Below are 13136 nucleotides of genomic sequence, written 5' to 3' on the forward strand. Positions count from 1 at the left end.
AGCCCAGAACTACACGGCAGGACCTGGTCAATGACCTGAAGAGAGCTGGGACCACAGTCTCAAAGAAAACCATTACATTTACATTTTAGTCATTTAGCAGACGCTCTTATCCAGAGCGACTTACAGTTAGTGAGTGCATACATTATTTTTTGTATTTTTCATACTGGCCCCCCATGGGAATCAAACCCACAACCCTGGCGTTGCAAACGCCATGCTCTATCAACTGAGCTACATCCCTGCCGGCCATTCCCTCCCCTACCCTGGACGACGCTGGGCCAATTGTGCGCCGCCCCATGGGTCTCCCGGTCGCGGCCGTAACGCACTACGCCGTCATGGATTAAAATCCTGCAGCACACGCAAGGTCCCTCTGCTCAAGCCAGCGCATGTCCAGGCCCATCTGAAGTTTGCCAATGACCATCTGGATGATCCAGAGGAGGAATGGGAGAAGGTCATGTGGTCTGATGAGGCAAAAATTGAGCTTTTTGGTCTAAACTCCACTCGCCGTGTTTGGAGGAAGAAGAAGGATGAGTACAACCCCAAGAACACCCTCCCAACCGTGAAGCATGGAGGTGGAAACATCATTCTTTGGGGATGCTTTTCTGCAAAGGGGACAGGACGACTGCACCGTATTGAGGGGAGGATGGATGGGGCCATGTATCTCGAGATCTTGGCCAACAACCTCCTTCCCTCAGTAAGAGCATTGAAGATGGGTCGTGGCTGGGTCTTCCAGCATGACAACGACCCGAAACACACAGCCAGGGCAACTAAGGAGTGGCTCCGTAAGAAGCATCTCAAGGTCCTGGAGTGGCCTAGCCAGTCTCCAGACCTGAACCCAATAGAAAATCTTTGGAGGGAGCCGAAAGTCCGTATTGCCAGCGACAGCCCCGAAACCTGAAGGATCTGGAGAAGGTCTGTATGGAGGAGTGGGCCAAAATCCCTGCTGCAGTGTGTGCAAACCTGGTCAAGACCTACAGGAAACGTATGATCTCTGTAATTGCAAGCAAAGGTTTCTGTACCAAATATTAAGTTCTGCTTTTCTGATGTATCAAATACTTATGTCATGCAATAAAATGCAAATTAATTACTTAAAAATCATACAATGTGATTTTCTAGATTTTTGTTTTAGATTCCGTCTAAAAGTGTACATATGATAAAAATGACAGACCTCTACATGCTTTGTAAGTAGGAAAACCTGCAAAATCAGCAGTGTATCAAATACTTGTTCTCCCCACTGTATGTATATATATATATATATATATATATATATATATATATATATATATATATATATATATATATATATATATATATATATTAAAAAAATGGTATTCTTTCTTAACTACGTTGTTGGTTAAGGGCTTGTAAGTAAGCATTTCACTGTTCTATTTGGCGCATGTGACAAATAAAATTTCATTTGATATGTCACTCACCGCACACTCTGTGGAGCAGCAGATAGTCTGGGAGATGATTTAACAGAGGAAAAACAGGGTACTTCACTTCCTGCTCTATTCACTCTGCCTGGGTCTGTTAACCTCTAAGGGATCAGTGTCCCGTATACGGGACGGTTGAGCTAACATGCACTAATGTGATTAGCATGACTGTAAGTAACAGCAAACTTTCCAGGACATAGACATGTTTTTATATGGGAGAAAGCTTAAATTCTTGTTAATCTAACTGCACTGTCCAATTTACAGTAGCTATTACAGTGAAAAAATACCATGCTGTTGTTTGAGGAGAGTGCACAACAAAAAAAAAACGTATGGTTTGATACTTTCACCTCTGAATGTAAATAATGTACTTACATTCAATAATCTTGCTCTGATTTTGTCATCCTGAGGGTCCCAGAGGTAAAATGTAGCATAGTTTTGTTTGATAAAATCAATTTTTATATTCAAATGTAGGAACTGGGTTCTACAGTTTGAACCCCTGCTGTCTCTGGCTCCACACCCACCCCGCCCGGCCATCTAGATGTGTGAAAGTTAGTGTATAAGCTAATGATCCATCATTAATGACATTCCTGGGAGTGTGTAAACATACATTTTGTATTACCATATCATTTTTGTATGTTCTCTATAGTTATGTATTTGAAAATGTATCAATTGACCAATTCGGCAGACTTGATACAAAATAGTCCAGTATTGCAATGCTTCACTGGATCAATCTGAAACTTTGCACACAAACTGCTGCCATCTAGTGGCTTAAATTAATTGCCCCTAAACTGCTTTTTCTTGCATTTCAAAGATGATGAAAAAATAAATAAATAGAAAACCCATGTTTGTATTATCTTTTACCAGATCTAATGTGATATTCTCCTACATTAATTTTGCATTTCCACAAACTTCAAATAGTTTCCTTTCAAATGGTATCAAGAATATGCATATCCTTGCTTCAGGTCCTGAGCTACAGGCAGTTAGATTTGGGTATGTCATTTTAGGCAGAAATTGAAAAAAGGGGTCCGATCCTTAAGAGGTTAAAAACTGCTGTTTTAAGACAGAGTAAAATACAGTGGATAAGAGAGGATGAGGGGGGAGGAGAGAAGAGGGGTAGATAAGGATAAGAGAGGATGAGGGGGGAGGAGAGAGAGGGGTAGATAAGGATAAGAGAGGATGAGGGGGGAGGAGAGAAGAGGGGTAGATAAGGATAAGAGAGGATGAGGGGGGAGGAGAGAAGAGGGGTAGATAAGGATAAGAGAGGATGAGGGGGGAGGAGAGAAGAGGGGTAGATAAGGATAAGAGAGGATGTGGGAACAGGAGAGAAGATGAGAGGAATGAAGATGCCGCTGAGATTTTATCGACCTGACCTGGCTGGATCTCTACTGCATCTCTCCCTCCATCATCCTCCCCTCCTGGGATGACATGATAATCCTTCAGACTGAGGCCCCGGGGCCCTGTGGTCCCCCAGCTAACCTGATAACACTAACCACATCAACCCTATAACGCCGGAAAGAGAGTAATGTGTGCAGCAGGACCCTCGCACATGCAGACAGACACAGGCACAGAATTCAGCATTGCTATCTGGCCAAAATTAAGAGGACAACCTAATGTCCAGATGCCCAGTCACGCTCTCATCCCTACTGGCCAGATACCAAGATGTCGAGACAGAGCGCTTTAATCAAGGTTTTAATGAATGAATCTGATAGTAATTCTAAACAAAACAAATGGCCAGATGTGCAATAATGTCTAGGTGACTTCCTTATGGCCACTTGTGTTCCTGATGTCTAGCTGTGTTATTGACTTTGGGTCTGTCTCTTAAGTGAATGGAGTTATAATGGTTGTCTGGTTAGAGGTCTGATATCTCCTGTAGTGGACATAGCCATTGTGCACAGCAGTGATTCTTAACCTGTAGTACCCCATGGGGTACCTGTCCTATCCACAGTTGGTACTCAGTTGCAGATGAGGGGGGTACTTCAGGCAGAGTAAAATGTGATTGGAGCAAACAAAAAACGTTTTTGAGAACCACTGGTGTACAGGAGTCTGGGGATGGAAACATGGCTGGAACAACATGTCTAGAACAATGTGTTTGGAACAATGTTTCTTTAACAATGTGTCTAGAAAAACATGTCTGGAACAACGTGGCTGGAACAATCCAATATGTTGGGACCAGGGATGGTATGAGGGAGGAGAGTGGGGGGGTTGTGTTGAAAGACTATTGGACTGTTTTGTGTCTCTGGGGATGTGCGCTGGAACCTGTCATGTTCAGTTTGTCCCTTTACATTGAGACAAAGAGAATGTTCACTCACTGTTTGACCTTCCTTTGTGCAGCTTCCATCATTCTTTTGGGATGTGTGTGTAAAAAAAAACACCTTCATTCAGTTTGTCCCTCTTGCTGTGCTGTAGGTGATGCTGGTGGGAGACTCCGGGGTGGGGAAGACCTGTCTGTTGGTGCGCTTCAAAGACGGAGCCTTCCTGGCAGGAAGCTTCATCTCTACTGTGGGTATCGACTTCAGGGTGAGTGGGGATGGATAATACATGGACACACACACAAGTACACACACACACGTTTTCTATGAAAAGAGTAACATTCAATCGATGTCCCTCATACCTCATATCTGTACTTAAAATGGGGCCATTCCTGGCTGAACTTTTTAATAGATTTTTTTCCAGAACAGATCTTTTCCTGTGTCTTTAAGCCCTCCGGCTGGAAGTGTTTCCTCTGTGGATACCAGTCTCTCTAGAAGACACATTGATTCTTAAATTAGTTTGACATGCTTTCATTTAGGAACCTTCCCCTGCTGACGGGCGTCTCCTCTCCTGCGCCAGATTCCCAGCACCCCATGGGCAGAAAGAAATGCATCTAGGAATGAGTCTGGGTTCTGAAATTTAATTTCCAATGTGTCTGGGGGGAGTGTTTGTGTGTACCAGTGGAGGCTGCTGAGGGGTGGACGGCTCATAATAATGTCCGGAACGGGGCAAATGGAAAGGCATTAAACACATGGAAACCATGTGTTTGAAGTATTTGATACCATTCCGCTCCAGCCATTACCACGAGCCTGTCCTCCCCAATTAAGGTGCCACCAACCTCCTGTGGTGTGTGTGTATGTGTGCCTGCATTTGCGTGTGTGGTTGGTTTCTCCTTCATTGTATTTATGTATTGCTTCTTGACGTCATACTACTGCGCTGCTTTTGTTAATCTTGTTTCTGTTTAACTGCAGACTCTATAGACTCAAGGCTAGTGCAAGCTATAGCCCTTAAAGCCTTTCCTTTAGAGTAGTCACCCTGATGCCCTAGCGTTATCTGGCAAGCCACAGCGGCTCTGAACTCATAACATTTACATTTTAGTCATTTAGCAGACGCTCTTATCCAGAGTGACTTACAGTTAGTGAGTGCATACATTATTTTATTTTTCATGCTGGCCCCCCGTGGGGCTTACTGCCTCGTCTGCTCATGTCATATTGATTGATTATTTAATTGTGTTGCTGCGCTGTGAGACCTGAATGATTTATATTTTCACCCTCAAGTTTCTCCCTGGCTCTCCTCTGAATGGCCTCTTGTTAAACCGTTCCTCTACAGGATCTCATCCAGCTTGTAAAACCTTTGTGAGTTACACCATAGAAATACAATTCCTCTAGAATGGACAATTCCATTTAATCCTATTAAATAAATTACATTTCAATGCCGTTGTTTGTAATTATTGCCCTCAAGGTTCTCCCTGCCTCCCCTCAGCATGGCCTCTTGTTACAGTACAACAGTTCCTCTAGAGCAGGGATCATCTACTAGATTCAGCCGCATACTTTTTTTTATTTTTTTTCATGAGCGGATGGTCGGGGGGCCGGAACATAATTACAAATAATTTGTAGACTGCAAATTGACCGCAAGAAGCCCAAAAAGATATTATATTTGACTAAAACATAATCATTTCAAACCTTATATACGATCATGTCATCTCCCTCTATTACACCTAGGAATACTTGGGAACATATTTCTTAAATTTAAATCACTTGAGTTTTTTTTTTTTGTGTGTGTTTTTAGTCAAGCCCATTGTGATTCTATTAGGTGGTGGAGAACCAGGCAATAGGATTTGATGCTATTTCCACTTCAAAGTGAAGGAACGATGCTCTGTGTGTTTTCTTCCCTCTTGTTAGATTTTTTGTCATGTTCTTGTTAAAGCCACAGCTTGTTCTCTCATTTATAGATCAGGCTATAACAGGAACATGTTGCTCTTTACCATTGATTAGAGGGGGCAGATGAGAGTAGTCAAAGACAGAATCCAGGTTGAGTTAGTTACATTGCAATTCAGTATTCTTCCTAAATTGTTTGAATTAAACCCAACCCTAGACAGAACGGTAACCTTGGAACGTAGAATGATCAGTTACTACATTAGAATGATCAGTTACTACATCAGAATGTTCAGTTACTACATTAGAATGTTTAGTCACTGCATTAGAATGTTTAGTCACAACATTAGAATGTTTATTCACTACATTAGTGTACAGTGAAGCCCCCTGCCTAGATTATACTGCTGCTATGGTCTTCCTGCTGTCAATCACCTGGGTTAAGGATTAGATTACAGTTTATTAGTCACATGCACAGGGTCGCAGATGTAATAGCAAGGTACAGTGACATTCTTAAGATCCAACAGAGCAGGTCAAAGAGAACATTTACATTTACGTCATTTAGCAGACGCTCGTATCCAGAGCAACTTACAAATTGGTGCATTCACCTTATAGCCAGTGGGATAACCACTTTACAATTATTTGTAAAAAAAAATGTTGGGGGGTGGGGTAAGGGGGGGTAGAAGGATGACTTTATCCTATCCCAGGTATTCCTTAAAGAGGTGGGGTTTCAAGTGTCTCCGGAAGGTGGTGAGTGACTCTGCTGTCCTGGCGTCGTGAGGGAGCTTGTTCTACCATTGGGGTGCCAGAGCAGCGAACAGTTTTGACTGGGCTGAGCGGGAACTGTGCTTCCGCAGAGGTAGGGAGGCCAGCAGGCCAGAGGTGGAGGAACGCAATGCCCTCGTTTGGGTGTAGGGACTGATCAGAGCCTGAAGGTAGGGAGGTGCCGTTCCCCTCACAGCTCCGTAGGCAAGCACCATGGTCTTGTAGCAGATGCAAGCCTCAACTGGAAGCCAGTGGAGTGTGCGGAGGAGCGGGGTGACGTGAGAGAACTTGGGAAGGTTGAACACCAGACGGGCTGCGGCATTCTGGATGAGTTGTAGGGGTTTAATGGCACAGGCAGGGAGCCCAGCCAACTGCGAGTTGCCGTGAGAGAACTTGGGAAGGTTGAACACCAGACGGGCTGCGGCATTCTGGATGAGTTGTAGGGGTTTAATGGCACAGGCAGGGAGCCCAGCCAACTGCGAGTTGCCGTAATCCAGACGGGAGATGACAAGTGCCTGGATTAGGACCTGTGCCGCTTCCTGTGTAAGGCAGGGTCGAACTCTCCGAATGTTGTAGAGCATGAACCTACAGGATCGGGTCACCGCCTTGATGTTAGCGGAGAAAGACAGGGTGTTGTCCAGGGTCATACCAAGGCTCTTTGCACTCTGGGAGTAGGACACAACGGAGTTGTCAACCGTGATGGCGAGATCATGGAATGGGCAGTCCTTCCCCGGGAGGAAGAACAGCTCCGTCTTGCCGAGGTTCAGCTTGAGGAGGTGATCCATCATCCACACTGATATGTCTGCCAGACATGCAGAGATGCAATTCGCCACCTGGTTATCAGAAGGGGGAAAGGAGAAGATTAGTTGTGTCGTCTGCGTAGCAATGATAGGAGAGGCCATGTGAGGATATGACAGAGCCAAGTGACTTGGTGTATAGCAAGAATAGGAGAGGGCCTAGAACTGAGCACTTGGGGACACCAGTGGTGAGAGCACGTGGTGCGGAGACAGATTCTCGCCACGCCACTTGGTAGTAGCGACCTGTCAGGTAGGACGCAATCCAAGAGTGAGCCGCGCCGGAGATGCCCAACTCGGAGAGGATGGAGAGGAGGATCTGATGGTTCACAGTATCAAAGGCAGCAGACATGTCTAGAAGGACAAGAGCAGAGGAGAGAGAGTTAGCTTTAGCAGTGCGGAGAGCCTCCGTGACACAGAGAAGAGCAGTCTCAGTTGAATGACCAGTCTTGAAACCTGACTGGTTTGGATCAAGAAGGTCATTCTGAGAGAGATAGCAAGAGAGTTGGCTAAAAACGGCACGCTCAAAGTTTTGGAGAGAAAAGAAAGAAGGGATACTGGTCTGTAGTTGTTGACATCGGTGGGATCGAGTGTAGGTTTTTTGAGAAGGGGTGCAACTCTCGCTCTCTTGAAGACGGAAGGGACATAGCCAGCGGTCAAGGATGAGTTGATGAGCGAGGTGAGGTAAGGGAGAAGGTCTCCAGAAATGGTCTGGAGAAGAGAGGAGGGGATCGGGTCAAGCGGGCAGGTTGTTGGGCGGCCGGCCATCACAAGTCGCAAGATTTCATCTGGAGAGAGAGAGGGGAGAAAGAAGTCAAAGCATAGGGTTGGGCAGTGTGAGCAGGACCAGCAGTGTCATTTGACTTAACAAACGAGGATCGGATGTCGTCAACCTTCTTTTCAAAATGGTTGACGAAGTCATCCACAGAGAGGTGGGAGGGGGGGAGGATTCAGCAGGGAGGAGAAGGTGGCAAAGAGATTTCTAGGGTTAGAGGCAGATGCTTGGAATTTAGAGTGGTAGAAAGTGGCTTTAGCAGCAGAAACAGAGGAAAAACATGTAGAGAGGGGGAGTGAAAAGATGCCAGGTCCGCAGGGAGTCTAGTTTTCCTCCATTTCCGCTTGGCTGCCCGGAGCCCTGTTCTGTGAGCTCGCAATGAGTCGTCAAGCCACAGAGCAGGAGGGGAGGACCGAGCCGGCCGGGAGGATAGGGGACATAGAAAGTCAAAGGATGCAGAAAGGGAGGAGAGGAGGGTTGAGGAGGCAGAATCAGGAGATTGGAGGGAGAAGGATTGAGCAGAGGGAAGAGATGATAGGATGGAAGAGGAGAGAGTAGCGGGAGAGAGGGAGCGAAGGTTGCGACGGCGCATTACCATCTGAGTAGGGGCAGAGTGAGTAGTGTTGGAGGAGAGCGAGAGAGAAAAGGATACAAAGTAGTGGTCGGAGACATGGAGGGGAGTTGCAGTGAGATTAGTAGAAGAACAGCATCTAGTAAAGATGAGGTCAAGCGTATTGCCTGCCTTGTGAGTAGGGGGGGACAGTGAGAGGGTGAGGTCAAAAGAGGAGAGGAGTGGAAAGGAGGAGGCAGAGAGAAATGAATCAAAGGTAGACGTAGGGAGGTTAAAGTCACCCAGAACTGTGAGGGGTGAGCCATCCTCAGGAAAGGAACTTATCAAGGCGTCAAGCTCATTGATGAACTCTCCAAGGGAACCTGGAGGGCGATAAATGATAAGGATGTTAAGCTTGAATGGGCTAGTGACTGTGACAGCATGGAATTCAAATGAGGAGATAGACAGATGGGTCAGGGGAAAAAGAGAGAATGTCCACTTGGGAGAGATGAGGATTCCTGTGCCACCACCCCGCTGACCAGATGCTCTCGGGGTATGCGAGAACACATGGTCAGACGAGGAGAGAGCAAATCAAATCAAATCAAATGTTATTGGCCACATGCGCCGAATACAACAGTTGCAGACATTACAGTGAAATGCTTACTTACAGCCCTTAACCAACAGTGCATTTATTTTAAATAAAAAAGTAAAATAAAACAACAACAAAAAAGTGTTGAGAAAAAAGAGCAGAAGTAAAATAAAATAACAGTAGGGAGGCTATATATACAGGGGGGTACCGGTGCAGAGTCAATGTGCGAGGGCACCGGCTAGTTGAGGTAGTTGAAGTAATATGTACATGTGGGTAGAGTTAAAGTGACTATGCATAAATAATTAACAGAGTAGCAGCAGCGTAAAAAGATGGGGTGGGGGGGCAGTGCAAATAGTCCGGGTAGCCATGATTAGCTGTTCAGGAGTCTTATGGCTTGGGGGTAGAAGCTGTTGAGAAGTCTTTTGGACCTAGACTTGCCACTCCGGTACCGCTTGCCGTGCGGTAGCAGAGAGAACAGTGTATGACTAGGGTGGCTGGAGTCTTTGACAATTTTGAGGGCCTTCCTCTGACACCGCCTGGTATAGAGGTCCTGGATGGCAGGAAGCTTGTCCCCAGTGATGTACTGGACCGTACGCACTACCCTCTGTAGTGCCTTGCGGTCGGAGGCCAAGCAGTTGCCATACCCAGGCGGTGATGCAACCAGTCAGGATGCTCTCGATGGTGCAGCTGTAGAATTTTTTGAGGATCTGAGGACCGATGCCGAATCTTTTCAGTCTCCTGAGGGGGAATAGGCTTTGTCGTGCCTTCTTCACGACTGTCTTGATGTGTTTGGACCATGATAGTTCGTTGGTGATGTGGACACCAAGGAACTTGAAGCTCTCAACCTGTTCCACTACAGCCCCATCGATGAGAATGGGGGCGTGCTCAATCCTCTTTTTTTCCTGTAGTCCACAATCATCTCCTTTGTCTTGGTCACGTTGAGGGAGAGGTTGTTATCCTGGCACCACACAGCCAGGTCTCTGACCTCCTCCCTATAGGCTGTCTCATCGTTGTCTGTGATCAGGCCTACCACTGTTGTGTCGTCGGCAAACTTAATGATGGTGTTGGAGTCGTGCCTGGCCATGCAGTCATGGGTGAACAGGGAGTACAGGAGGGGACTGAGCACGCACCCCTGAGGGGCCCCCGTGTTGAGGATCAGTGTGGCATATGTGTTGTTACCTACCCTTACCACCTGGGGGCGGCCCGTCAGGAAGTCCAGGATCCAGTTGCAGAGGGAGGTGTTTAGTCCCAGGATCCTTAGCTTAGTGATGAGCTTTGACGGCACTATGGTGTTGAATGCTGAGCTGTAGTCAATGAATAGCATTCTCACGTAGGTGTTCCTCTTGTCCAGGTGGGAAAGGGTAGTGTTGAGTGCAATAGAGATTGCATCATCTGTGGATCTGTTGGAGCGGTATGCAAATTGGAGTGGGTCTAGGGTTTCTGGGATAATGGTGTTGATGTGAGCCATGACCAGCCTTTCAAAGCACTTCATGGCTACAGACGTCAGTGCTACGGGTCGGTAGTCATTTAGGCAGGTTATCTTAGTTTCCTTGGGCACGGGGACTATGATGGTCTGCTTGAAACATGTTGGTATTACAGACTCAGTCAGGGACATGTTGAAAATGTCAGTGAAGACACTTGCCAGTTGGTCAGCACATGCTCGGAGTACACGTCCTGGTAATCCGTCTGGCCCTGCGGCCTTGTGAATGTTGACCTGCTTAAAAGTCTTACTCACATCGGCTACGGAGAGCGTGATCACATAGTCATCCGGAACAGCTGGTGCTCTCATACATGCTTCAGTGTTGCTTGCCTCGAAGCGAGCATAGAAGTGGTTTAGCTCGTCTGGTAGGCTTGTGTCACTGGGAAGCTGGCGGCTGTGCTTCCCCTTGTAGTCTGTAATAGTTTTCAAGCCCTGCCACATCCGACGAGCGTCAGAGCCGGTGTAGTACGATTCAATCTTAGTCCTGTATTGACTTTTTGCCTGTTTGATGGTTTGTCGGAGGGCATAGCGGGATTTCTTATAAGCGTCCAGGTTAGAGTCCCGCTCCTTGAAAGCGGCAGCTCTACCCTTTAGCTCAGTGCGGATGTTTCCTGTAATCCATGGCTTCTGGTTGGGGTATGTACGTATGGTCACTGTGGGGACGACATCATCGATGCACTTATTGATGAAGCCAGTGACTGATGTGGTGTACTCCTCAATGCTATCTGAAGAATCCCGGAACATGTTCCAGTCTGTGCTAGCAAAACAGTCCTGTAGCTTAGCATCTGCGTCATCTGACCACTTTTTTATTAACCGAGTCACTGGTGCATCCTGCTTTAGTTTTTGCTTATAAGCAGGAATCAGGAGGATATAGTTATGGTCAGATTTGCCAAATGGAGGGAGAGGGAGAGCTTTGTATGCGTCTCTGTGTGTGGAGTAAAGGTGGTCTAGAGGTTTTTTTCCTCTGGTTGCACATTTAACATGCTGGTAGAAATTAGGTAGAACGGATTTAAGTTTCCCTGCATTAAAGTCCCGGCCACTAGGAGTGCTGCCTCTGGATGAGCGTTTTCCTGTTTGCTTATGGCCTTACACAAACAACTCATTGAGTGCAGTCTTAGTGCCAGCATCGGTTTGTGGTGGTAAATAGACAGCTACGAAAAATATAGATGAAAACTCTCTTGGTAAATAGTGTGGTCTACAGCTTAGCATGAGATACTCTACCTCAGGCGAGCAAAACCTTGAGACTTCCTTAGTATTTGATTTTGTGCACCAGCTGTTGTTTACAAATATACACAGACCGCCAACCCTTGTCTTACCGGAGTCAGCCGTCCAATACGAGGTGAGTAATCGCTGTCTTGATATCCAGAAGCTCTTTTTGGTTATAATAGACGATGGCAGAAACATTATGTACAAAATAAATTACAAATAACGCAGAAAAACAAACATAATAATACAATTGGTTAGAGGGCTGTAAAACGGCAGCCATCTTCTCCGGCGCCATTCTATAGCAGTAGGAGTAGCGGTGTTTCAGTGGTAATCCATGTTTCCGTCAGCGCATAGAAGTCGAGAGACTGGAGGGTAGCATAGGCTGAGATGAACTCTGCCTTGTTAGCCGCAGAACGGCAGTTCCAGAGGCTGCCGGAGACCTGGAACTCCACGTGGGTCGTGCGCGCAGAGACCACCAGGTTAGAGTGACAGCAGCCATGCGGTGTGAGGCGTTTGTATAGCCTGTGCGGAGAGGAGGGAACAGGGATAGACAGACGCATAGTTAACAGGCTACAGAAAATGGCTACAATAATGCAAAGGAGATCGGAATGAAATGAACTAAACATCTGGGAAAGCGAGAGAGCGGGGCCTCCCTCACTTACGTTTCACTGAAACACTCAAATATAACTCTCCCAACTTCCACCTCAGAAACTATAATTGTTGTAAACTACAGCGGTTCAATGTTTTCTAGGAATAGACTAACTTAGTTTATTGAGCTAGCTAACATGGTACAGTATTCTTCCGTGAAAACCGTCCAGGGCACCGACTCCTATGACGCCACAGCCAACTAGCATGCCAGCCTCCCAACAACACAGTTTACCACCAATACTCGGCCACAACAAACCACCAGTGTGTCAACACGCCAAGCAGATCATTCGTGTCCGTGTCTAACGTTGTGGGTTAGTCCCGACAGCTTGAGCGAGTCCGTCATCAACTTATTCAGCCAGTTAGTTAGCTAGAATAGTTAGCATACTAGCTAGCCATTGCTTTCTGCCAACGAAAAAACCCCTCCTCCCACGGCACGAACACACAGAGAGAGCCAAGCTAACGTTAACTAGTCACCCATGTCCCGAATTTCCTTGAACGACTCTGGTTCCCAGTATGTAAAAACATAACAAAAATAATAATAATACAGTGAGGGGGGGAAAAGTATTTGATCCCCTGCTGATTTTGTACGTTTGCCCACTGACAAAGACATGATCAGTCTATCATTTTAATGGTAGGTTTATTTGAACAGTGAGAGACAGAATAACAACAAAAGAATCCAGAAAAACGCATGTCAAAAATGTTATAAATTGATTTTCATTTTAATGAGGGAAATAAGTATTTGACCCCTCTGCAAAACATGACTTAGTACTTGGTGGCA

General features: G+C 46.2%; 1 protein-coding gene across 1 annotated transcript in view; it reads left to right on the plus strand.

The window, feature by feature from the left end:
- Positions 1-13136, plus strand: part of LOC121550172 (ras-related protein Rab-26-like) — a 127218-nt gene that overhangs the window by 10357 nt on the left and 103725 nt on the right. The window contains exon 2 of the mRNA XM_045210912.1: positions 3837-3947. Within this exon, the coding sequence (XP_045066847.1) occupies positions 3837-3947 (111 nt within the window). The remainder of the gene's footprint in view (positions 1-3836; positions 3948-13136) is intronic.

This window comes from Coregonus clupeaformis, chromosome 35, assembly GCF_020615455.1.
Source record: "Coregonus clupeaformis isolate EN_2021a chromosome 35, ASM2061545v1, whole genome shotgun sequence".
Classification (NCBI taxonomy): domain Eukaryota; kingdom Metazoa; phylum Chordata; class Actinopteri; order Salmoniformes; family Salmonidae; genus Coregonus; species Coregonus clupeaformis.